The sequence below is a fragment of the Rhizophagus irregularis genome, chromosome 24 (genome assembly GCF_026210795.1).
Source record: "Rhizophagus irregularis chromosome 24, complete sequence".
Classification (NCBI taxonomy): domain Eukaryota; kingdom Fungi; phylum Glomeromycota; class Glomeromycetes; order Glomerales; family Glomeraceae; genus Rhizophagus; species Rhizophagus irregularis.
In genome coordinates this window covers 470,780-497,264 of record NC_089452.1, presented here as the reverse complement: position 1 = coordinate 497,264, position 26,485 = coordinate 470,780, and the positions used below count along the sequence as shown (strand labels likewise).

General features: G+C 27.6%; 11 protein-coding genes across 11 annotated transcripts; 5 read left to right on the top strand and 6 right to left on the bottom strand.

The window, feature by feature from the left end:
* Positions 1 to 1,086: 1,086 nt before the first annotated feature.
* Positions 1,087 to 1,617, bottom strand: OCT59_015839 (uncharacterized protein; the record flags this gene model as incomplete). The annotated part of the gene is made up of 2 exons (XM_066132078.1): positions 1,087 to 1,103; positions 1,401 to 1,617. The coding sequence occupies 2 exons, from the start codon at positions 1,615 to 1,617 to the stop codon at positions 1,087 to 1,089; spliced, it is 234 nt and encodes a 77-aa protein (XP_066003105.1).
* A 66-nt stretch (positions 1,618 to 1,683) lies between these two features.
* OCT59_015838 (uncharacterized protein) lies at positions 1,684 to 2,515 on the bottom strand (the record flags this gene model as incomplete). Its single annotated transcript, XM_066132076.1, has 5 exons — positions 1,684 to 1,706; positions 1,787 to 1,858; positions 1,934 to 2,050; positions 2,365 to 2,389; positions 2,513 to 2,515. 5 exons carry the CDS (start codon positions 2,513 to 2,515, stop codon positions 1,684 to 1,686), a joined length of 240 nt encoding a protein of 79 aa, XP_066003104.1.
* Positions 2,516 to 4,131: 1,616 nt separating this feature from the next.
* OCT59_015837 (uncharacterized protein) lies at positions 4,132 to 4,732 on the top strand. The gene has a single exon (XM_025315944.2). The coding sequence runs from the start codon at positions 4,172 to 4,174 to the stop codon at positions 4,415 to 4,417; it is 246 nt and encodes an 81-aa protein (XP_025181735.1). The 5' UTR covers positions 4,132 to 4,171; the 3' UTR covers positions 4,418 to 4,732.
* OCT59_015836 (uncharacterized protein) lies at positions 4,532 to 5,793 on the bottom strand. Its single transcript, XM_025315943.2, has 6 exons — positions 5,673 to 5,793; positions 5,459 to 5,580; positions 5,351 to 5,396; positions 5,208 to 5,264; positions 4,963 to 5,128; positions 4,532 to 4,881 (listed from the first exon to the last, which is right to left on the bottom strand). The coding sequence occupies exons 1-6, from the start codon at positions 5,754 to 5,756 to the stop codon at positions 4,766 to 4,768; spliced, it is 591 nt and encodes a 196-aa protein (XP_025181734.1). The 5' UTR covers positions 5,757 to 5,793; the 3' UTR covers positions 4,532 to 4,765.
* A 605-nt stretch (positions 5,794 to 6,398) lies between these two features.
* OCT59_015835 (uncharacterized protein) lies at positions 6,399 to 7,168 on the top strand (the record flags this gene model as incomplete). Its single annotated transcript, XM_066132075.1, has 6 exons — positions 6,399 to 6,462; positions 6,534 to 6,637; positions 6,730 to 6,769; positions 6,838 to 6,937; positions 6,996 to 7,009; positions 7,092 to 7,168. 6 exons carry the CDS (start codon positions 6,399 to 6,401, stop codon positions 7,166 to 7,168), a joined length of 399 nt encoding a protein of 132 aa, XP_066003103.1.
* Positions 7,169 to 9,959: 2,791 nt separating this feature from the next.
* On the top strand, positions 9,960 to 11,417 carry OCT59_015834 (uncharacterized protein; the record flags this gene model as incomplete). The annotated part of the gene is made up of 1 exon (XM_025308294.2): positions 9,960 to 11,417. One exon carries the CDS (start codon positions 9,960 to 9,962, stop codon positions 11,415 to 11,417), a length of 1,458 nt encoding a protein of 485 aa, XP_025181732.2.
* A 3,562-nt stretch (positions 11,418 to 14,979) lies between these two features.
* On the top strand, positions 14,980 to 17,973 carry OCT59_015833 (uncharacterized protein). Its single transcript, XM_025315941.2, has 10 exons — positions 14,980 to 15,335; positions 15,410 to 15,468; positions 15,540 to 15,738; positions 15,810 to 15,930; positions 15,999 to 16,107; positions 16,186 to 16,384; positions 16,472 to 16,612; positions 16,680 to 16,778; positions 16,851 to 17,024; positions 17,110 to 17,973. Exons 1-10 carry the CDS (start codon positions 15,200 to 15,202, stop codon positions 17,340 to 17,342), a joined length of 1,470 nt encoding a protein of 489 aa, XP_025181731.1. The 5' UTR covers positions 14,980 to 15,199; the 3' UTR covers positions 17,343 to 17,973.
* Positions 17,974 to 21,195: 3,222 nt separating this feature from the next.
* On the bottom strand, positions 21,196 to 22,024 carry OCT59_015832 (uncharacterized protein; the record flags this gene model as incomplete). Its single annotated transcript, XM_025310513.2, has 3 exons — positions 21,196 to 21,386; positions 21,452 to 21,683; positions 21,902 to 22,024. The coding sequence occupies 3 exons, from the start codon at positions 22,022 to 22,024 to the stop codon at positions 21,196 to 21,198; spliced, it is 546 nt and encodes a 181-aa protein (XP_025181730.2).
* Positions 22,025 to 25,034: 3,010 nt separating this feature from the next.
* Positions 25,035 to 25,526, top strand: OCT59_015831 (uncharacterized protein; the record flags this gene model as incomplete). Its single annotated transcript, XM_025325346.2, has 1 exon — positions 25,035 to 25,526. One exon carries the CDS (start codon positions 25,035 to 25,037, stop codon positions 25,524 to 25,526), a length of 492 nt encoding a protein of 163 aa, XP_025181729.2.
* A 245-nt stretch (positions 25,527 to 25,771) lies between these two features.
* On the bottom strand, positions 25,772 to 26,086 carry OCT59_015830 (uncharacterized protein; the record flags this gene model as incomplete). The annotated part of the gene is made up of 1 exon (XM_066132074.1): positions 25,772 to 26,086. One exon carries the CDS (start codon positions 26,084 to 26,086, stop codon positions 25,772 to 25,774), a length of 315 nt encoding a protein of 104 aa, XP_066003102.1.
* A 51-nt stretch (positions 26,087 to 26,137) lies between these two features.
* On the bottom strand, positions 26,138 to 26,398 carry OCT59_015829 (uncharacterized protein; the record flags this gene model as incomplete). Its single annotated transcript, XM_025331824.2, has 1 exon — positions 26,138 to 26,398. The coding sequence occupies one exon, from the start codon at positions 26,396 to 26,398 to the stop codon at positions 26,138 to 26,140; it is 261 nt and encodes an 86-aa protein (XP_025181728.2).
* Positions 26,399 to 26,485: the final 87 nt, after the last annotated feature.

Genomic DNA, 26,485 nt, shown 5'->3' with positions numbered 1-26,485 from the left:
GGCTGATTCGTTAGAGTCGACTGTAGTACAACCTCCCTTTCCTTCTTTTAATTCCCCTTGAATTTAATTGGCTGATTCGTTAGAGTCGACTGTAGTAAACATTCGCGCAACCTCCCTTTCCTTCTTTTAATTCCCCTTGAATTTAATTGGCTGATTCGTTAGAGTCGACTGTAGTAAACATTCGCGCAACCTCCCTTTCCTTAGCTCTTTCTTCTTTTAATTCCCCTTGAATTTAATTGGCTGATTCGTTAGAGTCGACTGTAGTAAACATTCGAGCAACTTCCCTTTCCTTCTTTTAATTCTCCTTGAATTTAATTGGCTGATTCGTTAGAGTCGACTGTAGTAAACATTCGCGCAACCTCCCTTTCCTTCTTTTAATTCTCCTTGAATTTAATTGGCTGATTCGTTAGAGTCGACTGTAGTAAACATTCGCGCAACCTCCCTTTCCTTAGCTCTTTCTTCTTTTAATTCCCCTTGAATTTAATTGGCTGATTCGTTAGAGTCGACTGTAGTAAACATTCGAGCAACTTCCCTTTCCTTCTTTTAATTCTCCTTGAATTTAATTGGCTGATTCGTTAGAGTCGACTGTAGTAAACATTCGCGCAACTTCCCTTTCCTTCTTTTAATTCTCCTTGAATTTAATTGGCTGATTCGTTAGAGTCGACTGTAGTAAACATTCGCGCAACCTCCCTTTCCTTGGCTCTTTCTTCTTTTAATCTCCCTTATTTTTACTTTAGCTTTTAATTTCCCTCTGTTCGTTCACTGCTATGGCGACTATGTTCCATTAGTCAGCTCGTTCTAACGAAGGGCGGGTCCGCCGGTTAGATTTTGTACATTTAGTATAGACCTATATTCACATATGTCTTTTATAAATTCATACTGTTTTCGCATCTTACAGATGTATCTGCCTTTCATAAGTAAAAATAAAAATAAAAATAAAAATAGTGAAACATTGGCCAAAGACCTATAAAAGAATTCAGACGACGCCTCGGAATTTTTAATAACAGGTAGGGCGACTCCGGGGTTGGGCTTATGCTTACCATCTTTATACGGTAATAACTTACAGGGTTTTCCCTTGTTATTGCCTCAGTCTAAGTCTATATCTAATAAAAAAGAGTTGAATGTAGTAGAGAAATTTTAATTAGCAAAAATATTGGCCCTTTTTTTTTTTGAAAAAAAGAAAAAATAAATAAAACAATGCTAGTTTTTAATGAAAAAAAGTTCTATTAGATATAAAACTACATTACTCATATCTTGCCTATAAATATCATAAAATGGATCTTATGCAAATTTAAAGCAAAAAAAGATGATCCATTTTCTATTCCTCTTTCCACAAAAAAATTGTGGATAATCATTGTGATGTAGCATTAAATAATTTCATTATAAAATAGAATACTTACTAATCTTAGGTTCTAGTGAACATGGTGTGTTCGCAACCTTTGTAATTCTTTCCGGGCAGAAAAATTTTTTGCGTGTCCACGTGACAATTTGACGAAACAGTGACAAAACATAATTCCGGCCGGAATTAACTGATAGGTTCTTATGTATTAAATCCTTGTGTTCCAATTTTATTGTGAAGCAAAATTTCCTCTTGTGTAAACACTTATTTTCAAGCATTAGAAATTTTTTTTCCCCGATATTATTAGAGAGTGGTTCTGAAAATTTTTTTGATTCAAAATTTTCTTAAAAGTCTTGAATTACATCGGCTAAGAAAATCCAATTTAAAAAAAAAAAATCAATATGAAGAGTTATTAAATCCAGTAGAATTTGTCATCAAATAACATACTTTTGTATCCGGTTAGACTTGTTAGATTTCCATTTACAAAAATTGAAACAGCATCTTGATTTTCATGAAAAACTGTATATTGATCATAAAATTCATAAACTTCATCGAATTTTAATGAAATATAACTAAATAAAACTAAACACATACCATTTATAACTTCGATATTTATTGCAGCTGATTGGTAAAAACTTTGAAATTTTTCTTCGGTAAAATTTTCAAATTTCTGGCGTTCCTTTGTTAGCCAACTTCCGCCTGCTTTTAAAGCTTTTCACAATATAATTATCAGAAATCACTACACAATTTCCATCACTATAGTATAGTAGTGAAGTGATCTTCGAAGATCTGGTAAACGCCAAAGAAAATCCAAGATAAGGTAGCCGGTTACTTCACACACGGCCGGTACAGAAATCTCTCGTGCATCTACGTGAGTCAGCAATTCTTTGGAATCCCCAAGGTTATTTGGGAGAACGTCAACTACATTTCTCTGCACGGAGGTCATGGCAGCCTGAGTGACACTAAGCGGATTATTCGCCAAATCGCCAGTCTTCACATCCACAATTGATACAGAAATTTCTAACTTTCTGCCTTTTCTGTACAGTTGTTCTTTTAATTTCAATTTGTTTTTATAAAAGATTGAGTTTGAATCGGATTCCAAAAAAACTAGCAATGTAATCCAACTCGTCAAAACAAAAATCTCAATATCTCATTACATATTAATTAAGATACCATAATGCAGGTGTCAGTATAGGTGTCGTCGAAATTAATTACGGCATATGAAGCTTATACCGTAATACCATTCTACCACAATTATGCCGTAATTATTTTTGAATGCCGACCTTTATATTTTAAGGCCAAATTCCCATTTTGCCGTAATGCCGTAATTATAAATACGGCATTTCGACGACACCTATAGGTGTCAGAATATAAAATTTGTTGCACCTATGAAAACCGAATAAAAACTAATTTCTTCCACTGCCAAATTTCCGAATTGGCAACAATTTTTAAGTATAACCACCTCTTATTTGAGTCTAAGCTTATCCAACTAATATGGAATTTCTAATACTGTTACAAGTAGATATGTAATATAAGTGAATGATACGTTATAATCATCAGAGTCAAGGAAAGTCTTTAAAAAATATATAAAAAGCAATAATAGAATGGAATAAGTGAGGAATGAATAGTTATAAGTTACAACATGTATCAGTATCGGACGTGAAAAAAAAAAAAAAAATTCTAGAATATTTGACTCTATTATTAAAAATATTTGATATAATTCATAAACAATTCCCTCTCAAATATCTAAATCTCTAAATCATTCTCTCATTTCTCTGGGAATGATCTGTTCTCTACGACCACCTAATAATCGTATAACTAAATCGATGGAATAATCATCTCCATTGATTGATTAAAATTGTGGGTTTCCCACAAAATAATAAAAATTATCTTACTTTCTGGTCCATCTATTTCACAAAAGTTGTTTTATCAAGTTATCATAACTAGATATAGAATTATTCAGTTGCAAGTTGTATAAGGTATGCTACACAACGTACATCGAAATATCATTGTTTGTCGTTCTTCCGAAAAACTTGTCACAGTACCTCATTTTTGAAATTCTTGCGCAAAAAATTAATAATATCATCTGAATGAAGATATTTAAGTTCGATCATAATTAATGTTCATTTAATTTCAAATCTTGAGTTATCTAATGTTATTCTTTCCAATATTAGGTAAATATTTTCGTTCCTCTTCTTTCAGAATATTTTACATGAAATAGGATAATACGTTTTAAACTCATATTTTAATAGTTTAAAACCAATCTATGCCAATATTACAAATTGGGAAAAGGTTATAAAATATTGTACTCTTTTAAAAGCAAGATTGAACGTGTATTATTGTTTGTTGATTTTTAAGAAGCTCCCACGAGAAGGTATATGCAATTTAACGTTATTTATTACATAAAAGCATATAATCTATTAGTCAAACTAAATTATTGGTCGTACTTTAGTCGTGGTAAACCGTTAGTCGTGGTAAACTATTAGTCGTAATCCATTAGTCATTGCTAAAGTAAGTTTTTTTACATTCTCCTAGAGAAAGTTCTATCTTGCTCCAAATTTGTCTTGTCCTAACTACTTCATTCTGACTAGTAATACTTGTACTTATTTTTTTTTTCTTTACGCATTACGTTTAGTACCACAAATTAAAAAAAAAATGACATATGAAAGTAATATGAAAGTTGTTATCAATTTGATCAAGTTGGTCGCGACTTTAGTACAAATCACATGATCATGTTTACTGATAGGGGAAAATTGTAAATATTTATAACGAAAATCCAAATTAAAGTCCTTATCTTTTTTTTAAAAAAAACATAAACGTATTGAAAAACAAATGAATTCGTCAAACCCTCCTGCTAATATGAGGAATTTATCAAAAATGGTTGCTCAAATGTGGGAGAAAGAACCTCCTGAAGTAAAACAATACTGGGATCAAGTGGCAGAACGTATTAAGTTAAATTCATCTTATAGGTCGTCTTTTGACGTTATTAATGGACTGGATATGTCCATTTCAGAATCGGATATTACTTTTGTTAATGCTACTGCGTCATCATCACAATCTGCGACCAAAAAGAAATAAAAGACTAAAAGTACTACCACTTTGCCAATCCAATCTTAGCAGAGAATTTCATTATGGAATCTCCTGAATCGAATATTCCTCAAATTCCTCCCCAGTAATCCCAGGAAATATATGTTATAAACAATATTGTTTATTTATTTAATGTTAAAGAAAATGACATAGTTCTTGTATAGTATCAGTTTATTAAATCCGAAAACAAAATTAGGTTTAAATTATATTTTTGATTAATTTATATCAGGAATTTTGATTCTGATAATAATCGCAAATAAATTTAAATTATTAAAATTATTAAATGTTCTGTTTTTCATTATGATTAATAATAATCGTAATAGATATAACACACTAAAATTAGTTTGTTAATGTTTCTCGTCTAAGATAAAGTTCCTCAACCCATGATTTTACAAGAGGATGATTAAATTTTCCTCTCGTAGTTTCGAAAAATTCACTAAGATCTTTCTTATCCGCTATAATTTAAAAAGACAACGCGTTATATTATGTATTGCATTTAAATAAAACGATGAAAAAAAAGGTTTCCTTTTTCTTACATTTTTCGTATTCAAAAGCTTGTAAGATCATTTCAAATTTATCCAAATCTTTTACAAATTTTGCCTCCATAGTTTCACCATTTTCATATTCCTGCCACAAAGAAAAAATCTCCTGAGATTGTAAAGAATTTCCAAGTAATTCTTTACAAATATGTTGCATTGCTTCCTATAATATATTATTAAGAGAGTATATTAAGTAAATCGTGACAGATAAGAAATTTAAAAATATACAATTATGAATTTACCATTTCTCTTCGATGTTTCTCTTCTTTTGTGATTCCTTCAGCAGGCGATATATCTCCCTAAAATGATATTAAGGATAAGTTAAACTTCATAGGATAATCGTAGGAAAAGAAAAATCAATAATTAATTAAGTATAACAACTTACCACTATACCTTCAGCTAAATCGTGAACAACGGCCATTTTGACACATCTAACCAAAATAAAAGTCAATAATATAAAATTCATTGAAAAATCAAAAAATTTTCTTCTTACTTATTCTTATCTAGATCATCATCATTCAATAACAATGCAAGTATTGACATTCTATACATATGATCTGATATTGATTCAGGATTCTTGATATTAAATTGAATCCATCCAGTACGTTTCGTTTTCTATAAATTCGACGTTTTTAAAAAATAAACCTTACGTTATATATACTTTCTTTAAAAAAAAAGCTCGTGATTTATTATTTTAAATGTTTTACCTTTAAATTTTCAACAATATGAAAAAATTCGAGCAAATTTGTGAAATTACTAACAGAATTTTTAGTCTGATTTTTATTTTCCATCCTTAATACAATATCTGAGTAAAGAAGTTGAGTTGTCAGGGGACCATAGTCCATAGAACAGTATATATATATATATTGATTCTGATCGGGAAAAGGAAAAGCCGCATGACGATCATGACGATTGTATGACGGTTACCTAAATTCTAAATTTTTTTTAAATTTTCAATCAAAATTCAAAAATTAAAAACGTTGTATAAAATAAGTTAAACTGATCTTTCGTATCAACTGAAGATAGAAACTATTGTAGAAAGTTTAAATATTTATTCGTTTATATACGTTATATACCGAAAAAAAAGAATTAATTATTATATAATTGATTTGTTTTTCTGTTAACACGATCCAGTTTTTGATAGAAAAGTCGAATTATGTGACTTGATGTTCGTTACATTTATTTTCACAAAATTTAATTCTCTGTCGTGGCTTAATTATGGCTTGAACACTATATAACAAAAAAAAAGCTACTTACAATGCAAAACTTACAGGATCCTATAGAAGCTCAGCCCAAGTTGTGATGTAAGGTTACTTTGCACAGAAATTAGTCTCCTTTCCTTGTTCTTTTTAAGTGATAATTTCTACTATTTATTTCTTTAGCTATAGTTACATTCCGATACATTTTCTCGAATATTATCGAGAAAATTGTTGATGATATCGAACCATAAGATATTAAAATCTAAAGCTGAAAACAGAATAGATGTGAAGCCAATAGGTATAAAAGTCGAAATAAATGAATTTTGTTTTTTTCTATAATTAACAATTTCGCATTCATCCCTAATTTAGAAGAATCGATGAATTTTAAAATATCTTTTATGCCACGTAAGGCGATAGGAATATGTAACCCTAAAGAGTACAGCAAAAAATCAAATTTATCTTCTTGGAGAGAAGTAGGTTACTCTTAGGCCTTAGGCGATCATTTTTTAGAGACGAGTATATATAATGTATATAATATATTAATGAATTTTCGATCGTAATGAAGAATCTACGAGTGAGTTTCAGCTGTTTATCCTCTTCGAGAGGTAGTAATATTTTTACTTATTTTTCGGTCACACGAGACCTTCATTAATATAACATTTCGTAAATTCAGAAACGGTCAAAAATAAATTAAATATGGAAATGATTCACTCAATAACAAGCAAATGCCTGGAAAGTTTTATCTTATCTTACAGCCGGGATTACATATGCATGTACTTTTAGAAAAGGAGGCAATTTTGAGAGGAGATATCAAATAATAAATTGATGTAGATTATCATTGAATGGTTTGTACACCAAAGTACACTTTATCAGATTTTTTTTTTTATACATAATAGTTACTTGAATTCAAACTACCGAAATTATCAGTCAGTATTTTAGTTAGTAACGTTGATGTACCATTTTATCCGCAAGGAATACAGTATGTTGGGCAGATGGGCACATAACGACAGATTTGAATTCGTTTTATGTATTTATGTAATTCTAAGGTTAGTCATTTTTAATTTTGGTATCATTGAAGCATTATATATAGCATTATGCCATTGTACATTATCAGAAAGACAATAATTATTTATAAATTCGCACGCAGTTAAAATTTATTAATATCACAATTAGATAAAAAATATCCACAATTTTTAATACCTTTTTGAAATTCTTTGTTAGGAAAAAGCGGAAAATAAAAACATAAAGGTTATAAAGAACTCAAAGAAAGAAACAAAATTCAAAATGAATCAATCGCATTATTATTTTAATTAGTTCAAATATTATTAAAGGTAAAACGTAAAAAATTCGAAAATTGGATTGTTTTTGAAACAGTTAAGTAGGAAATGAAAAATAGATAATTAATTTATTAATCATTTTTTTATTTACTATTAAAATTATTTACTAATAATAATATGAAACAAGTCAAACAATGAATATTTTTTGAAAAAATGGGAGAATGCATTAATGTTTATTATCTTTAATCCAATACGAATAAGGTTATGTGTAAGTTGTGTAATAACTAAGAAAAAATTTCTCACGTATTATGTATGTATCTTGTGGAAGCACATTACTTTTTAACGTGATATTATGTGATCACATGGGATATGATTTTCATGGGAGTAAAGTAAAAAGTAATAGAACGGTGCAGATGCAAGATCATCAGGTAACCCTACTTATTATTTATGTATGATAATTAAAATTGATCAAATATCTTCTATAAAAGATTTCTTTCGATTAAGGGGAAGAAGGAAATTTATATAAGGCGTTGTGTATGTTTATAAATGTTTGAAATGTACGAATCTGTGAAAAATATGTAAATTCGTGTGGGATATTTGGATAAATCAGGTTTTTTTTATATTTAAATGAACTTTAATAAAAGGATTCGTTCAAACATTTGATAATAATATTAAGGAATCACTTGTAGACATGAGATTAAAATATAAAAAGTTATTTTTGAAAGAAGAATCATTTTATTGCATTTTTTTTTAAATATAACCATCTATAATAATATCATAGTATTTACGAAATAAGGTTTTATATATTTGATAGACATCAAATTACGTAATAATTCACGTCATGAGTGTCATGAGTGTTTGACATATTAACCGTTTTATACTTATTGTTGTTCATTGTTTAATTAAATATTTTTTTTTTACCAGGAAATTCGGATATCTCCGGAATTTTACTATACAATCCAAACCCTTTTGATAGAAAACCTTTTTTACTACGGTAAATCTTTTCGGAAATCCCTTTTTCTTTAGATCTTCTAGAATTTTATTTTATAATGAATGATTAAAAAAAAGATCTTGATAGATTAACACAAAAAATGAAAAAAAGAAAAAAAAGAAAAAAAATATAAATAAATAAATAAACAAACAAATAAATAGAATAAACAGATAAATAGATAAGAGGAGAGGATTTATTTGTTTTTTTTTAATTATAAACAAAAAAAGTTATAGGAAAATTATTATGAATGAAACAAATTTCTTTTATTGTTAAATGATTAAAACGATTATAACGATTAAAATGATTAAAAATCCTGATATTCATTATTATTCGCGTAATTGTTTATCAATAATGATTGTTAAGAGAGAGATTTTTATGAATGAAAACTAAAAAAGTTTTGGCTTGCATTATATTTAAAATTAAAAAATTCCAGGGTTAATGCTATTTTTGAACTACGTATGAGTACAAATGCAAACGGTTTTTTTCCTGAATACGACACTAAAATGATAAGTTGGTTGATTATGTTCCAGTTTTATTACTGGTTATTATCAGAAGTTTCTTTTGTCTCCTCGTCCAATACAAATGCATTATAATGAAACTTTACTTTCCATTTTTTTTTATCGATTTTTTTACGTGTAACTCTCCTCAATTTTATGTTCATTTATTTTATTGTTATTTATTGTAACTTTTTTTATTTATTTATATTGCCTCTAAAATCCATTTTTACAATCCTCCTTTTTATTTTTTTTATTTTTTTTTTGTCTCCTCAAATTTTTCTTTTTTCTACATAGTCTCGAAATGTTTGCGTAATCTTTGAATTTTATTTCCTTCTCTTAAATAATAATAATAATACACCTGTTATTTACTTAATTGTATAATAACAGCATAATTGCACAATATTGGCTTTTAAATATACGTTGTATAAATATAAAATATATTATATATATAAATATGTATATTAAATAATAATATATTACTATTATTATTAAGTACCGTTATTACCGATATATGCACATTTTTTTTTTATTTTAAACTGTTTAAATTTTAACTTTTTTTTTTCCTTTGAACCTTCTGCATTAATAATATAATTAAAATCACGATATTTTATACCATATTAATAAAAACTAGCACGAAAAAAAATATCCGAGATTTTATTTGTTTATTTTATTTATTTTTATATAAATACGCACTTTGAAAAACTACCAAAAGTAAAAAAAAAAAAAAAAAATTTAAAATCAATAAAACAATTTTTTTTTCTTTTCTTATATTACGCAAGTTAAAAAAAAAATATACACTTATTTATATATATATATATATATATTCTCTTTTTCTTGTCTGCCCGTTTTTTTTTCTGACACAAAAATTTTTTACGATATTGCAAGCTCATTTTTTATCGTATAATTTCATACTTCGATTTGATAGTGTGTATTCATTTGCCCTTTTTATATATACTTACGTATATATATTTATCAAATGCCACATTTCAAATTTTTTAAAAAAAAGAATACACATAATACACTTGGTAGGATGAATAATAATAATAATACGACGACAGCTGCTACTAATACTACTACAACTTCTCATGATGGTATAAACGCTGGCGGTTTACCTACTAATATCGATGTAAGAAGTGTTGGAAAAAATGATGGTAAAGAAAAAAAGAATTGGAAGAATATATTATTAAGATTACATCAAACCATTTTATCAGATACAACAATTTGTTGTTCTATAAGAAAAAATCAAAGAAAAAGAAATAAAAATATCAATTCACAAGATGTAAATAACGTGTGTATGGATGATGAAATTAAGATGGATCATGTTAATGATGATGATAAAGAAAATAATTTGAACAATGAAAATAATAATCTTGTCAAAGAAATTATTATTAATGATAATAATATTGATGATAATATAATAGAGGAGGATTCTCGTGATCTTGATATAGAATCATCTTCAAAGTCAATAAATATAGATCAAATTCAGTCAATAAAACAGGATAATTCTGAGAATCTTGTAAAAAAACCTTCTTCAAGATTTATTTCTATATCAAATACAAAAAACATTGATTCGCTGAATATTTCACGTGATGATGAATTTGATTTATATGATAAATCGAAAATGACTTTAATAGAAAAATGTGCCACGATTCCAAGGAGATCTTCTGAAACTGAAGTTTTAATTAAGAAAGGAAGGTTTACAATAATAAGGGAAGCTAATAATAATAATTATTCTATTTCACGATCTGGTGAAAGTAATAAATCACTTCCTTCATCTTATTCTTCATGTTCTTCTAGTTGTTCAAGTCTTCCAGTATCTTTATTTGAATCCCCTGATTTTTTTAAAGGTTCCACAAAAATAAGGAAAAATACTGATCATCTCTTATTAACTTCTTTTCATTCAAATTCTCCTCTTTCATCAAATTCTCCTTATTTTTCGAATTCTCAAATGTGTTCTTCTCCTTTATCATCATCATTCACTTTTCATTCAGAAAATAATAATAAAAATCCACGTAGAGCTTCAGATTCCGTTGCCCATCATTATAAAATTTCTTCTCAACATGATAATATATCAAATCATAAACAACTTTCCATCATACCATTACAAAGATCACACATTATTCATCAACATTCTCCTACCTCTTCCCCGCATACTTCCCCAAATACAACTCCAACTTCAACTCTTGTTTCTCCTTTATCCAAATCTTTCTCTTCCATATCTACCATAATTAAACCAAATAATACTCAATCAAATACACATTCAAATCAATCAAATCGTGATTCTAATTCATATCCTGATACTCCTCATTCTACAACTTCAACAATTTCAACTACAACTTCAATTGTAAGTACTCCTTCAGGTAGAATTTTTGAATTAGAAGGTTCTTATTTTCCTAATAATTCAGTTTCTCCCTCTTCATCTGGTTCTAATAATAATAATCTCTCTTCAAAAAGAAGAAGAAAATTTATTATTGAAACTTTTGAATGAATTTAAGATTTATATATAAACATTTAAATATATAAGTTTAAATAAGTTGTAAGATTTATTTATTAATTAAAATTAAGAATTTTTTTTTTTTTTTATTTATGAATTTTTTTTTCCACACAAACTCTTAAACAAAAAAAAAAAACTTTAAAAACTTGTAAATATTATTTAATTTATAATACTTTTGTAATTTTATATAAAAAAAAAAAAGAAAAAATGTGAATAATAAATTACCATTTCTTGTAAATATTTTAAAAACAAAACAAAAAAAGTATTTCTCTTATTTTTAATAAAAAAAAAATTGTAAAATTTATTAAACTTATTTTTAAATAAATAATAACTGGTCTATTATTTTATATTTTAATAAAGTTAACTAAATGTTAAATTAAATAAATGCTAAAATTATTTTGAATTTTCAATTCTTTTTACTTTCAATAATAAAAATAATAAAAATCATTAAAATCAAAATATTATACAATAATTAAAGTTAGAATTAATATTTAAGTACTTTTAAAATATTAAAATTGGCAATTAAATAATATATTAATTAAAGTTTTAAGCAAATCAAATCAATTTAAGTAATTTATTAAGTTAGACTGATCAAATTTTAATTTAATATCAAATTAAATTAAAGTTTTAATTTAATTTAATTAATCTAATAATTTAAAATAAAAAAATACTAGACCATTTTTTTTTTATTATAATTTATAAAAAAATATTTAAATGTGTTTTTTATAAAATTTTAAAAATAAAAAAGCCATTTGTATTATTTTTTATTAAAATTAAAAAAGAATCTTGTAAATATTATAAAAAGTATTTCTTTTATTTTTAATAAAAAAAAAATTGTAAAATTTATTAAACTTATTTTTAAAAAAATAATAACTGGTCTATTATTTTATTTTTTAATTAAGTTAATTAAATATTAAATTAAATAAATGCTAAAATTATTTTGAACTTTCAATTCTTTTAATTTTAATAATACTTTCAATTTTAATAAGAATAATAAAAATCATTAAAAGCTTTAATACATCTTATTATATTACTATAGTACCTAAAGTCTATACTTGACAATAAAAATATAACACTTAAAAATCTTTCAACTCCTTAAAAAAAATACAATTTAGAAAAATAAACTGGTAACTTTATTCTTTAGGTAAGTTCTATCAAATTACCAGTCAGATTTTTTAGGAGAAAATCTACTATGTAAAAAGTTATAAGTATTTGAAATTGCATAATTTTATATAATCAGCCCAAATTTGAAACAAAATATATTAGCCAGAATTAAGGTTGCTTGTCTAAACCTCTTCAAAATCCTACGATTAGTTTCGTCAAAATTTTACTATAGATTTATTATAGTTTCGGCAGAGTTTCGGCAGTTTCGGCATTTATAATAAGTTTCAGCAGTTTCGCTATTCTCCAAAGTTTCGCCAGTTTTTTAATATAACTTTAATATAGTTTCAGCAGAATTTTGCTTTTTGGCGAAACGCCATCTTGCCTAAATCCCTAGGTTTCGGCAAGCAACCTTAGCCAGAATTTATGATAATTTGGGCTGACTCCATGCATTATGATAATGCCAGCCTGAATTATCATAATATAAATCAAATATAATTTTTTAAAAAGAATTTTTATTAATGTATGACTTTTATAAAATGGTTGTTGCACTTTTTCTTATATTTTATTTTATTTGTAATAAAAAATTTTTAAAAATCACATTTTATTAGTATTTACACAAGAAATCCCAGTTTTTTATTAGCTGAATTCTGGATTACATAATATAAATTCAGCTTAAAAAATTGAAACAAAATCACATGATTGTTAAGTATAAACTTCTGGCACTATATATATTTAAAAAATCAAAATATTATACAATAATTAAAGTTAAAATTAATATTTAAGTACTTTTAAAATATTAAAATTAGCAATTAAATAATATATTAATTAAAGTTTTAAGAAAATCAAATCAATTTAAGTAATCCATTAAATTAATCTGATTAAATTTTTATTTAAATTAAATTGAATTATAGTTTAACCTAATTTAATTAATATAGTAATTTAAAATAAAAAAATACTAGATCATTTTTTTTATTATAATTTTATAAAAAAATATTTAAATGTATTTTTAATTATTGATTTTACTAAAAATTAAAATTAATATTAATTAATAATTATCAAATTATGATTTTTTAAAAGCCAATTTTTTATTAAAAATAAAAAAAGCCATTTGTATTATTTTTTATTAAATAAAAAAAAATAATATATAGGCACTTTACAGCAAAAAAAGATGGAACTACTGAAAAAATTTAAATTTCTTTTATATGCCAAAAATATTCTAAATACTATAATTTGTTCAGATTTTATATTAACTCATTTTTTATTTTTTTAGTAGTTTTATCCCTTTTTAATACTGCAAAGTGCCTATATATGGAATTTTATATAGAATAATAAAGTAGTTTATAAATCAATAATATTAAAGTAAGTTATAATTTATTACTTTATATATATTTTCTATTATTTACTTTAATAAATCTATAAATATATTGCAGTTAAAAAAAGCAAGATTTTTTATTAAATAATAGTAGTAATTATTAAATAATAGTAGTTTTTATTAAATAATAGTTTTATTAAAATTGAAAAAAAAAATTCTTTATTAAAATTAATTTATTTAATTATTATTAAATAAAAAACTTAATTACAAATATTTTCAGATTTAACTTGAAAAAAAATATTAGATCAGATGACTAAATTAATATTAAGCAAAATATAATTATAGCAGAATTATATATAGTAATAGGCATTGGAATTTTCAATGATTTGAAAGTATTATTGGAATTGAAAAATTGAAAGTTCAAAGTATACTTACTTATATGATATTTTATAAATATTGGAAGTTTTCAATGATTTATTTGGAAGTATTATTGGAATTGAATGAATTAGAAATCCAAAAATACTTTTAACTTCTAATGTCCATAATCAGTCCATTCTAGTTATATAAATCTTTTATTTTTTATAATATCAGTATCCAATTAACAAAACAACAAAATAAGATTTAATACAAACTTATTCATATAAATTACCAATTTTTCCAAATGATTTTAATTTGGTTTATAGGATTTTGTTAAAGTTTAAATTTGTTGTAATTCTCCTATTACCTTATTATGTAAAATAATGCTGTAATTCATATATTTTATTAATGATAATTATGACTGACATGAATCATAATGTAAAGACTTTTTAATTTTAACTGAAATCCCATTGTACCTCCATTGTGATCTACACCTTAATTACCCAATCAACTGTATCTACTCCAGTATCGCCAGAAAATTTTTTCACCCCACCGAAAAAAATCTAAGTCCCCAGAATACTTATAAAAAATGAGAAAGTGGAGGGATGTGACAGTTGTGACACGGGTGACAAATTATTTAGGGTCACGTGGGGGTGAAAAAATTTTCTGGGAAGATAATCAACTGTTGGACAAACACGTGATTTTGACACCAATGACGCTAAACGCTGATTGGTTCTGCCCATTGGGTATAAGACATTCCTTGCACAATGCGATGTCAGTCTTAGGGCATAATCTTGTAATGAAAACGGGGAAGTCATTTCATATTAATGGAAGGAAAAACAAAAAATTAATCATGTTAATTAATTTTTTATGTCGTAGACTTGTAGTAATAAAAATTTTATGAATTTTAACGTTACCCATTTGTGTGACACAAACCCAATCCGCCGAAATTTTTTTTTTTATTTAAATACCATCTGGTATTCCGTAAAACTTTATTGAAAAAATGAATTTTTATATGCAAGCTGCAGAAATATTAACGAAATTAGCGACAAAAGAAGGTTCAATTAAATCACTTACGTTAGCAGATAATGTTAAAGAAAAGAAAAAAATGTATGCTTTAATATGCGAAACATTAAAATGTGTGTATAATTTTCAAATTATCTGTATTTACTCATATTTAAATCAATTAAAATTATTTTTTATTTTTTTAAAGACAGAGATGTTATTAATCAAATTATTGAGAATTCTCAATTACTTAAAGTTGAAAAAAAAGTAAATATTTTTTTTATATTTTATTTATCAATTATAATTATCATTAATATTTTGTTTTTTTTTTATCCAAGTTACCAAAAAATATTACTATTTTATTAGTGCATGATTTATTATTTTCTTCGAATGGAATAAAGAATTTATCAGATGGTCCTTACAAAACTGCAATCATGAGAAATGAAATCAGATTAAGAGCTGAACTTGTTAAATTAAAAATTAAATTAAAAGTGAAAAATAACGAAGATTTGATATCTCCAGATTATCGCAACTCAGGTACTATTATTTGAAAATTTTTAATGGGAAATCTTTTTCATGTGGTCAAATCACTAATATAATTAATTTAGTTGCTCTACCACGTTATGTTCGTGTTAATACCCTTAAAACTACCGTTGAGGAGGTAATTGAACATTTTCAATCAGAAGGGTATGTGCTTGAGGAACCGATCAAAATATTGAATAATTTAAGGTAATTAATTTATGCATATATCATTTCGACAAAAAGCACTTATTATAATACAGAATATATATTTATAGTTCGAAGACAATACGCAAGGATTTTCATTTATCTGATCTATTAGTATTACCACCAAACACTGACCTTCACAATCATATACTTTATTTGTCCGGTAAAATAATTCTTCAGGTATGCGTTTCAATTATTGTTTAAGTTGAAAATTAAATTTTTGTATTATTAGGGACTGAAAGATTAAAAAAAAATTAGGATAAAGCGTCATGTTTTCCATCATATATTTGTTCTCCTTCAATTAATTCATATGTAATCGATGCATGTGCTGCACCAGGAAATAAGACTTCACATCTTTCAGCCGTAATGAAAAATACTGGGAAAATTTGGGCATTCGATCTTGATAAAAAGAGATTAAGATTATTGGAAAAGTTAACTCAAAAAGCCGGTTGTAAGAGTATCCTTTTTGTTTCGCGTTTTTTTTTTAAGAAAATTATGAATTTATTATCCTTAATTGATATAAAATTGGAACGAATAACTTTAGATATAGAAGCAATTCACAAATCATTTTTGGATGTGAATCCGTTGGATGAAAGGTACTCAAAAGTTGAATATATATTAGTTGATCCTTCTTGTTCTGGATCAGGAATAGTAAACCGATTAGATGGATTAGTTGATTCTTCTGGTGAATATTGTTTTTATCGATTTGTAATGAGTTCGAGTTCGATTCTTAACGTGTTTTTATCTTAAAGAACAAGAAACTGATCAATCCGATCTGAGTCAAAAATCACAAGAGCGGTTAAAGAATTTAAGTGAATTCCAAATAAAAATTATCTTACATGCGTTCAAATGTAAGTATTTTTAATATATTAACCTGTCTATTATTAATTAATAATTTATTTTATGCTTCATAATAAATATAGTTCCTTCAGCGAAAAAAGTCGTGTATTCAACATGTTCAATTCATTCTCAAGAAAATGAACAAGTTATTAAAGGAGTATTACAACAAAATAATAATTTCATATTAGCAAATAGAAATGATGTTATACCAACTTGGGATAGACGTGGTATTTCAAGTGAATTCGTTGATGATGAAGGTAATGATTATAATTCATTTCTACGTTTGTCACTTTTTTTTTTTGAAAAAAAATTGATGTTTGTGTAATAATGTATATGAAATAGAATCTGCAGATAAACTTATTCGTACATTACCGGAAGATTTTACGAATGGATTTTTTGTAGCATGTTTTATTCGTAAATCAAGTTATATGGAGAGTGCAGCAAGTACCATTAGTACTTCTAATCTAGATACTAATGTTAATAATAGTAAAAAGCGAAAACGAAAACGAAAACGTAAAAGTGCTAAAAAGATTAAAGATGATGAAAGTGATGATTTAACCCTTACAAACATATAATAATATTATTACTAAAACTTATAAACCTTTAACAAAATCGCATTTATTTAATAGTATATCATTTTAATAACTTAATATCACGATATTCAAGAGCAAATATTGCGACAGTTGTGACAATTGTGACGATGATTTAAAGACAAGATGGGCAAAAGTAAATTCAAGACTTCAAGTAAGCTTTTATTATAAGGGGATGGCTTATTTGAAATACTCCAGGATTTATCTGGATGTAAATATTTACTCATTTTGTGATTGACCTTTGTAGGTATCATTTTTGATTAATTTAAATTTTTAACTGAAAAAATAACGATAAAATGAACGATAGATAATATGTGCATAATCATGAGCGTGCACTATAAATGAAAAATAATTAGATGGTTTAAATATGAATATAATAAATTAAGATAAACTAAAAATAAAATCAATTTATTTTAAATCAACTATTTTCATCGTACGCGTCTATTATTTAAATATAACATTTATTATTAGTATCCCATTTTGCAGGAATTTGAGATGGTGCTTATTTTCAATACTATTTTCATTAGAAAAGTTTAAGGAAATGCTTATTTTTGTGAGGTGTTTAATTTTGATAAAATACATTTTCAGTTACAAATATATGGTATAGCTAGAAATATAATATAACATGGCGTGATAACATGGTGTAACTTAATTTACACAGTCTGAAATTTAATAAATACTCTAATTATAATAATTGCTGCAAAACTTTTTATGGATTTTCATATTTTTATTATATTATTGCCACTTATTGAATTATTAAATTTTTAAACATTATTAATTTAAATCGGATGATTTATTTGAATAATATTTGGATGAAGATTTGCGGGCGTCCTTAACGTACAGTGGGGATGTACAATTTTAACGTACAAACTGGCCCGAGTTTAGGAGTTATGCACTTGCACGTGATAGCGTTAATATCGTACACCCTCTCACTGTACCTGCACCACAGGGACGATGAATTTCTGCGGCGAAATTTTATAAAATCTGCCGGCGATTTAACCTATGATCTGCCCTGCTTCTGCGGACTTAAAATGATTATTTCGGCGCATTTTCTGCTCATTTATTTCGCAATTCTGCTCATTTCGGCTATAAAAAATTTTATTAAAATCAAATTTTATTTTATTTATTATTTGACTTTACAATTAGTTTCCATTAAAATACATCATATTTAATCCTTTCAAAGAATCCTCTGAAAGATTTTGTCGATTTTCATCCAAAATATTATTATAAATTGAAAAACTTCTTTCCACACTACAGCTTGATACAGGTAACCAAATATAATCAAGTGCAATTTTTGAAAGAATTGGTAATTTATCTCCAAAATTCATCCAATATTCTTCTAAATTAATTTCTCCAACTGAATTTTCCAATTGCAACCCACAATAAATGGACCATTCACAAAGTAATTCATCTGAAGGGTTTGCTAATTCTCTAATAGCACTATATTGACGTAAATTTTTTCTTTCCAATGGACCAAGTAAAATATATTTAGGATCAAAAATTTGGGCAGCCAAAAAAAGTGAACGTGTAGGATGTGAAGGAATATGAGCATTAAATTTGTTAAAAGCAGCTTCAAAAGCTAAACGAAAAACAGGATAAAAATCAGGTGGGTTAAAATAATGTGAAATAATAGTATTATCAAGATCTGGACCAAAATCTTGAGAATTGCAATTACTTTCTAAAAATGCAGAAAGATGATTAAGGCGTCCCTCTACAAATGGAAATATAGGCTTGTTTTGTTTCTGAAAAAAATCAGTATCTTGTATGAATTGTCTTGCATATATAGAAATAAAATGAATATAAACTGAAATTGTACCAAATTTGAAAGGATCAGAAAGAGTTTTTAAAATATTTTTAAGTGTTTCATTTGTTGAATCATTGGTTATTTCATCCTGAAAAAAGGAATTCCAATAGAGTATATGTATTTTTGTATACTCAACCATTTTAAACCATGAATTCCAACATGTAGAAGTAGGAAGAGGAATTTTACAAGAAGAAGATATACCATAATTGCGTAAGTGTGTTAAATATCTACCTCTTCTTGCTGGACTACGAACAAAGCATTCTTTTACTTTAGCCAAGAATTCTTTTAAAATAGCAAATGGATTAAATTTTTGCCATGTTTCACTACAAATTTAAAATATTATACAAAATTATTTTGAGATAATTAAATTTATAACAAAAATACTTTACTTACCCAATTAAGTTCAATATGTGTGCACGACAGGAGCATGAATCAGTTGTGGCATAACAGGTTTTAACACTTCACGAAAACATTTCTTCATATAAGCGGCTGAATCTGAAATAAATAAACGTGGAAGAGAAAAAGGAATATTGTATTTTGTCAGAATTGTAAGAAGAGTTGATCCTATTGTTGAATTATTAACTTGAATTAAAAAATCCACAGAAACTAATTTGGTATTTGTGCGAAAGTGAAAAAGAGTATTCACACACTACGAGCACAATCATCTGTAGTTTCATCCATGGTGATTGCTACTGGTTTACTTTTAAACATAAGTTTAAGTTGATGTAAGATGGTTTTCAAAGATTTGAGTAAGTACATTTGACGTAATGTAGGCTTAGGGGATGAAACCTCCTTGTTTTACATGTTTTCAAAAAAAAGGAATAAGAGAATTCACTTTTTCTAAAAGTATATTAGCAGTAGCAAGAGCTTGAATTAAATCTTCAATTAATTCTTTTTTACTATCAGCAATAGAAATTGTTGAAGTAATTGTCCTTTGTTGTCGTATTTCACCATTTCTCTGTTTTTTTTCATATGCTGCCTTTTTTGCATAATGAACAGGACCACGAACATGGTCATCAACGGTTGATTTTTTTTCCATTTAATAGCATAATTGCAATATATACAAAGCAAAATACCGTCATCAACAACTTTAAAATGACCTGGATGTTAGTTCATGCGTGAGTATATACAGTTACTTTTTTTCCATACTTAACCATTTTTAACTAGTAATTATGATTTTTTAAAAAAATACTTCGAAAAAAAAGATTAAAAATAGATTTGATTAACAGATTTGATTGGACAATATATGTAATACAATCTATTTTCTAAAATCTGCTATAATCTGCGGTTATTTTTATGGTATCTGCTTTGAGCTATTATTTCGGACAATTCTGCGGTTTTCTGCTTAAAGCAGAAAATCATCGTCCCTGCTGCACCATTCATTGTCAAAATTTTCATTATAAATATGCGTTAACCAATAAAATTCATTTCACGTGATATGATATTATAACTTTGACGTAATTATTAAGTCATATGTCATAACTAACCCGATATTCGATGTCCCGACATATCGTTATATAAAGGTTTATGGGCAGAAAATTGTAAAAATGATCAACAAAAAAACATCTTGAGCATGTTTTTTGGCTTGTATATGAAAAACTAAAAAATTCGTCTTTGACGATCGTTTCTAAAAATATTTTTTGCGAAAAAAGAGTGTATTGCTTGAATCTCAGAAACGACACTTTATTATTTTCTGAGAGTCTGGGTATAGATATTTATAATACAGTTTATATTATAGAGGACCCCGGATATCTCCAAAACAGGTCATAAGTCACACTTTCAACAGATTGGCCCATTTTGAAATTAGAAAAAATCGTTTTTTGTAAATATCTCGGCATCCAGTGATCCAATTTTGATGAACTTTTTTTTAAATTGTAGAGCTAAATGAGGGCTACAAAATAAAAAAAGTTCATTAAAATTGAATTACTGGATGCTGAGATATTTACAAAAAACGATTTTTTGAGTTTCAGCAAAAAGGGGTGTTTTTGGCCAAAAGTCCATTATGACCTTTATATTAGATATCCGGGGTTCTTATTATAGTATAAAAAGCAATGCACATGTAACTACGAGTAAAACGTAAGTAACGTGATAAATTACATTTTTGATCTTGCCGCTGTCGTTAACAATTGGTGGATTTGACATAGAAAGATTTGTGCCAGCCCGCGCAAAGGAATAAAGCCGGTTAAGTCCATGTATATCACCTTCTCTAAATTCTGTACGCTGACCTGAGTATGAAAAAAATGTTATTATGCGAAATTGAGCATAAACAAATTGAAAGTGAGTCATATACCTTCTCTTTGCACTGGGTAGTGCATTATAGATTTCCCGTCGTACGAACCAAAGCATATCACTTCAGATTCTTCAAGCTTCTTATAATTGATATCATCAATATCTGTTTCACCAACTTTGACATATTGATCACGATCCCAACGACTATGTTTGTGATAAAATCTGACCACGTGCATCAGTTCATGCAAAGTACTACCTATGGGATATAACCAACCTTCGGCAACCGATAAATTCTTTATGATTGCGAAATAAATAAGAGTTAGAGATAATAATTGTCATACCCGACGACCTAGTTTTGTAAAATTTGCAGAAAAAAATTTTTGTTAATAATTAATAAATAGCAGATTATTAAATTTTTTAAAATTAAATAAATATACGACGCCTACCTCAAAATTTTGAATCCATGAAACGAGAACAAACTTTTTAATGCAGTGTCCCTTATAGTAATTACCTGCTCGTCACCTTGTTTTCCGACGAATGACTCATATTTGTCACCTTCAACTATTTTGATGTAGTCTTTTTGATTTTTTCTCTTGACAAATTTTATTGGACATACACTAGACATCCTGCTCATTGCTTCCGACCAGGGACGATGATTTTCTGCTTTAAGCAGAAAACTGCAGAATTGTCCGAAATGATAGCTCAAAGCAGATACCATAAAAATAACCGCAGATTATAGCAGATTTTAGAAAATAGATTGTATTACATATATTGTCCAATCAAATCTGTTAATCAAATCTATTTTTAATCTTTTTTTTTGAAGTATTTTTTTAAAAAATTGTAACTACTAGTTAAAAATGGTTAAGCATGGAAAAAAAGTAACTGTATATACTCACGCAGCTGAACATCCAGGTCATTTTAAAGTTGTTGATGACGGTATTTTGCTTTGTATATATTGCAATTATGCTATTAAATGGGAAAAAAAATCAACCGTTGATGACCATGTTCGTGGTCTTCATTGTGCAAAAAAGGCAGCATATGAAAAAAAACAGAGAAATGGTGAAATACGACAACAAAGGACAATTACTTCAACAATTTCTATTGCTGATAGTAAAAAAGAATTAATTGAAGATTTAATTCAAGCTCTTGCTACTGCTAATATACTTTTAGAAAAAGTGAATTCTCTTATTCCTTTTTTTTGAAAACATGTAAAACAAGAAGGTTTCATCCCCTAAGCACCTACATTACGTCAAATGTACTTACCTCAAATCTTTGAAAACCATCTTACACAACTTAAACTTATGTTTGAAAGTAAACCAGTAGCAATCACTATGGATGAAACTACAGATGATTGTGCTCGTAGTGTGGTGAATACTCTTTTTCACTTTCGCACAAATACCAAATTAGTTTCTGTGGATTTTTTAATTCAAGTTAATAATTCAACAATAGGATCAACTCTTCTTACAATTCTGACAAAATACAATATTCCTTTTTCTCTTCCACGTTTATTCATTTCAGATTCAGCCGCTTATATGAAAAAATGTTTTCGTGAAGTGTTAAAACCTGTTATGCCACAACTGATTCATGCTCCTTGCTGTGCACACATATTGAACTTAATTGGGTAAGTAAAGTATTTTTGTTATAAATTTAATTATCTCAAAATAATTTTGTATAATATTTTAAATTTGTAGTGAAACATGGCAAAAATTTAATCCATTTGCTATTTTAAAAGAATTCTTGGCTAAAGTAAAAGAATGCTTTGTTTGTAGTCCAGCAAGAAGAGGTAGATATTTAACACACTTACGCAATTATGGTATATCTTCTCCTTGTAAAATTTCTCTTCCTACTTCTACATGTTGGAATTCATGGTTTAAAATGGTTGAGTATACAAAAATACATATACTCTATTGGAATTCCTTTTTTCAGGATGAAATAACCAATGATTCAACAAATGAAACACTTAAAAATATTTTAAAAACTCTTTCTGATCCTTTCAAATTTGGTACAATTTCAGTTTATATTCATTTTATTTCTATATATGCAAGACAATTCATACAAGATACTGATTTTTTTCAGAAACAAAACAAGCCTATATTTCCATTTGTAGAGGGACGCCTTAATCATCTTTCTGCATTTTTAGAAAGTAATTGCAATTCTCAAGATTTTGGTCCAGATCTTGATAATACTATTATTTCACATTATTTTAACCCACCTGATTTTTATCCTGTTTTTCGTTTAGCTTTTGAAGCTGCTTTTAACAAATTTAATGCTCATATTCCTTCACATCCTACACGTTCACTTTTTTTGGCTGCCCAAATTTTTGATCCTAAATATATTTTACTTGGTCCATTGGAAAGAAAAAATTTACGTCAATATAGTGCTATTAGAGAATTAGCAAACCCTTCAGATGAATTACTTTGTGAATGGTCCATTTATTGTGGGTTGCAATTGGAAAATTCAGTTGGAGAAATTAATTTAGAAGAATATTGGATGAATTTTGGAGATAAATTACCAATTCTTTCAAAAATTGCACTTGATTATATTTGGTTACCTGTATCAAGCTGTAGTGTGGAAAGAAGTTTTTCAATTTATAATAATATTTTGGATGAAAATCGACAAAATCTTTCAGAGGATTCTTTGAAAGGATTAAATATGATGTATTTTAATGGAAACTAATTGTAAAGTCAAATAATAAATAAAATAAAATTTGATTTTAATAAAATTTTTTATAGCCGAAATGAGCAGAATTGCGAAATAAATGAGCAGAAAATGCGCCGAAATAATCATTTTAAGTCCGCAGAAGCAGGGCAGATCATAGGTTAAATCGCCGGCAGATTTTATAAAATTTCGCCGCAGAAATTCATCATCCCTGTGTTTGGGTAAAAGGGTCTTTTTGTTCTTTACAACTAGGCGATATATAATTCCAAATTATTATTATTTTTTTGCATATCCTATCCACCTGTAATTTTCAGCCAGATCCTCAACCAAAAATATCTTTTCGAATTGACCGTAAGATAGTAATAAACTACTTATAATTGGCATGCCTATTAAAGTAACCACTCCAAAAACCTGAAGGAAACCCAAAGCTAATGACTTTAAATCGATTCTAGAACAGTTCTTAGAAAAATATAACTTATCTACCGAGTCCAGCCCAGAACATTAAGTGAACATAACAAAGAGCTTGATGCATCATTGCAGGATCAGAATGCTCGAAAATGTGTTAAAAATCTGCTAACCTGACGTAAATATAGTAAAGAGAAGAAAGAGGCTCTCCTACCCGATAAGAGAAAAGAAAAACTGACAATAGGGAAAAGGGTGGAATATTGTGCTAAAGCCGGTAATAAGTGGGTCATTTTCCGTCATAATATGGAATTAGAACCAAAAAACAATAATAAAAAAGAAGTTATAGCATCCGCCTCGCATCAACAGCAATTCTGAGGAAAATTAGCAAAAGCCGGAGTGGATCCTGAAATTATTACTAACTATGCCAGAGATCCAGCTCTTATTTAACAATCTAATAAAATCCAAAAAGAGCGCTGACAGCTACGTGAGCTCTTCGATGAAAATGATCGATAGATTAAAGGAGTTTATCAATTTTATTTTTTCGCCCAGGCAAGATATATCATATATAAAATATCGCAAAAATGGTAACCGATCAAAATCATTTATCTGATAGTGCGTCCATTGAGCAGAAAGTTATCAGGTATACAGAGAAATTAGCCCAGTCATTAGGACTGGATGAGCAGAATACAAGAGCATATAAAGCACTCTCTGGACAGATTTGGGCGTTAGAAAAAAGACTGGAAGATTATCATATCAAATATGTAAAGCTTAAAAGAAAGGTCAATTTATTGGAAGATGAATTGGAGGATGAATTGGAGGATGAATTGGATGATCTGGACGAATGTGTAGATAGGGGAGCTGTAGTCGACATAATAATACATGAAATAGTTCCCTCGCTTATTGGTAAAAAAGGGTCGAGAGGTGCTGTGCATAGAGGGAGTTCCTCTTATTCATCTGAATCTTTTGAAGGATCTGATTCGGTTAAGACAATTGTGATAAAAGAAAACAAGGCTATCCCTCATAAGCAACAAAGAAGGGCACGACCGAGAAAGGTTAAGCAAGTGATAGTTTAAAGACTCCCTCGAATAAATTCTTCGGATGGAAAACATTCACCCTGCAGATCAATAGATCAAAGGAACGGGTTGTGCCTGAACTTCAACAAGAAGTCTATATAATTAGTCTTAAATTGACATTGGATAGATTGGCATGAGAGCTAGAGTTTGTGCAAAAGATGATTATTCTTCTAAGTCAGCCAGTCTGGAGCAGTGATCACCAGCTCGGAAGATTTTTTTGCGCCCTGTGTGATAAAAAATATAGATTAGCTAACCTGTTCTAGACATGGGCATTGACCGGCACTAGATGGATTTTTGATGAATATTTCGTGCAATTGTTGAGGAGAGAGCTTCAGAAATAATGGAAGCTCATCTCCAGTAAACATAATTTTCTTTACATCCATTTCACCATATTTCGGAAATATCACACCTGGATCATCCTCTAAAGGACCATGAAACTCCTTAAGCTTCCGGAGACATGCTCTCATATTTTCATCAACTTCTTCCGCCCTTTCTTGATTAGAATAGCCAACAATGTCGAATTTATCCTGAATTGCTATTATATCCTCTTCCAAACACATAAACAAATTAAATATTTCACCAAATGGAATATCTGTAGAAGTTTTATTGCTTCAGAGTACCTCTTCTAGAATGGGATTACCATCAATGTTGAGTTTCTCCTGAATCGGTATTAAATCCCCTACTAATTCTAACAACAGCTCGTAAGAATCGGCAAGTGTTTTCCCCATGAGCTCAGAATCTGGAGGCACTACTAATTCATTTGCATTGCCAGGGCCAATACCGAGTTTCTCCTGAATAGCTATTATATCCTTCTTCTTATATAAAAACAGTCCATAAAACTGAGCAAGTGTTTCGGGATTATTATTTGCCATGATTGCTATAATAAAGTAATATATTTAATGCAGAAAATTTAGCAAAGCACCTTAAGGGCCGAGTTCGGAATACTGATCATCAACCCA

Coding starts and splice junctions, on each gene's coding strand:
- OCT59_015836 (XM_025315943.2), bottom strand. CDS start 5,756: ATGGAAAATAAAAATCAGACTAAAAATTCTGTTAGTAATTTCACAAAT. Junction 5,129..5,207: donor AGAAACATCGAAGAGAAATG/GTAAATTCATAA, acceptor AATATATTATAG/GAAGCAATGCAACATATTTG. Junction 4,882..4,962: donor AGCTTTTGAATACGAAAAAT/GTAAGAAAAAGG, acceptor TTTAAATTATAG/CGGATAAGAAAGATCTTAGT.
- OCT59_015833 (XM_025315941.2), top strand. CDS start 15,200: ATGAATTTTTATATGCAAGCTGCAGAAATATTAACGAAATTAGCGACA. Junction 15,931..15,998: donor AAAATATTGAATAATTTAAG/GTAATTAATTTA, acceptor ATATATTTATAG/TTCGAAGACAATACGCAAGG. Junction 16,613..16,679: donor TGGATTAGTTGATTCTTCTG/GTGAATATTGTT, acceptor TTTATCTTAAAG/AACAAGAAACTGATCAATCC.
- OCT59_015837 (XM_025315944.2), top strand. CDS start 4,172: ATGAATTCGTCAAACCCTCCTGCTAATATGAGGAATTTATCAAAAATG.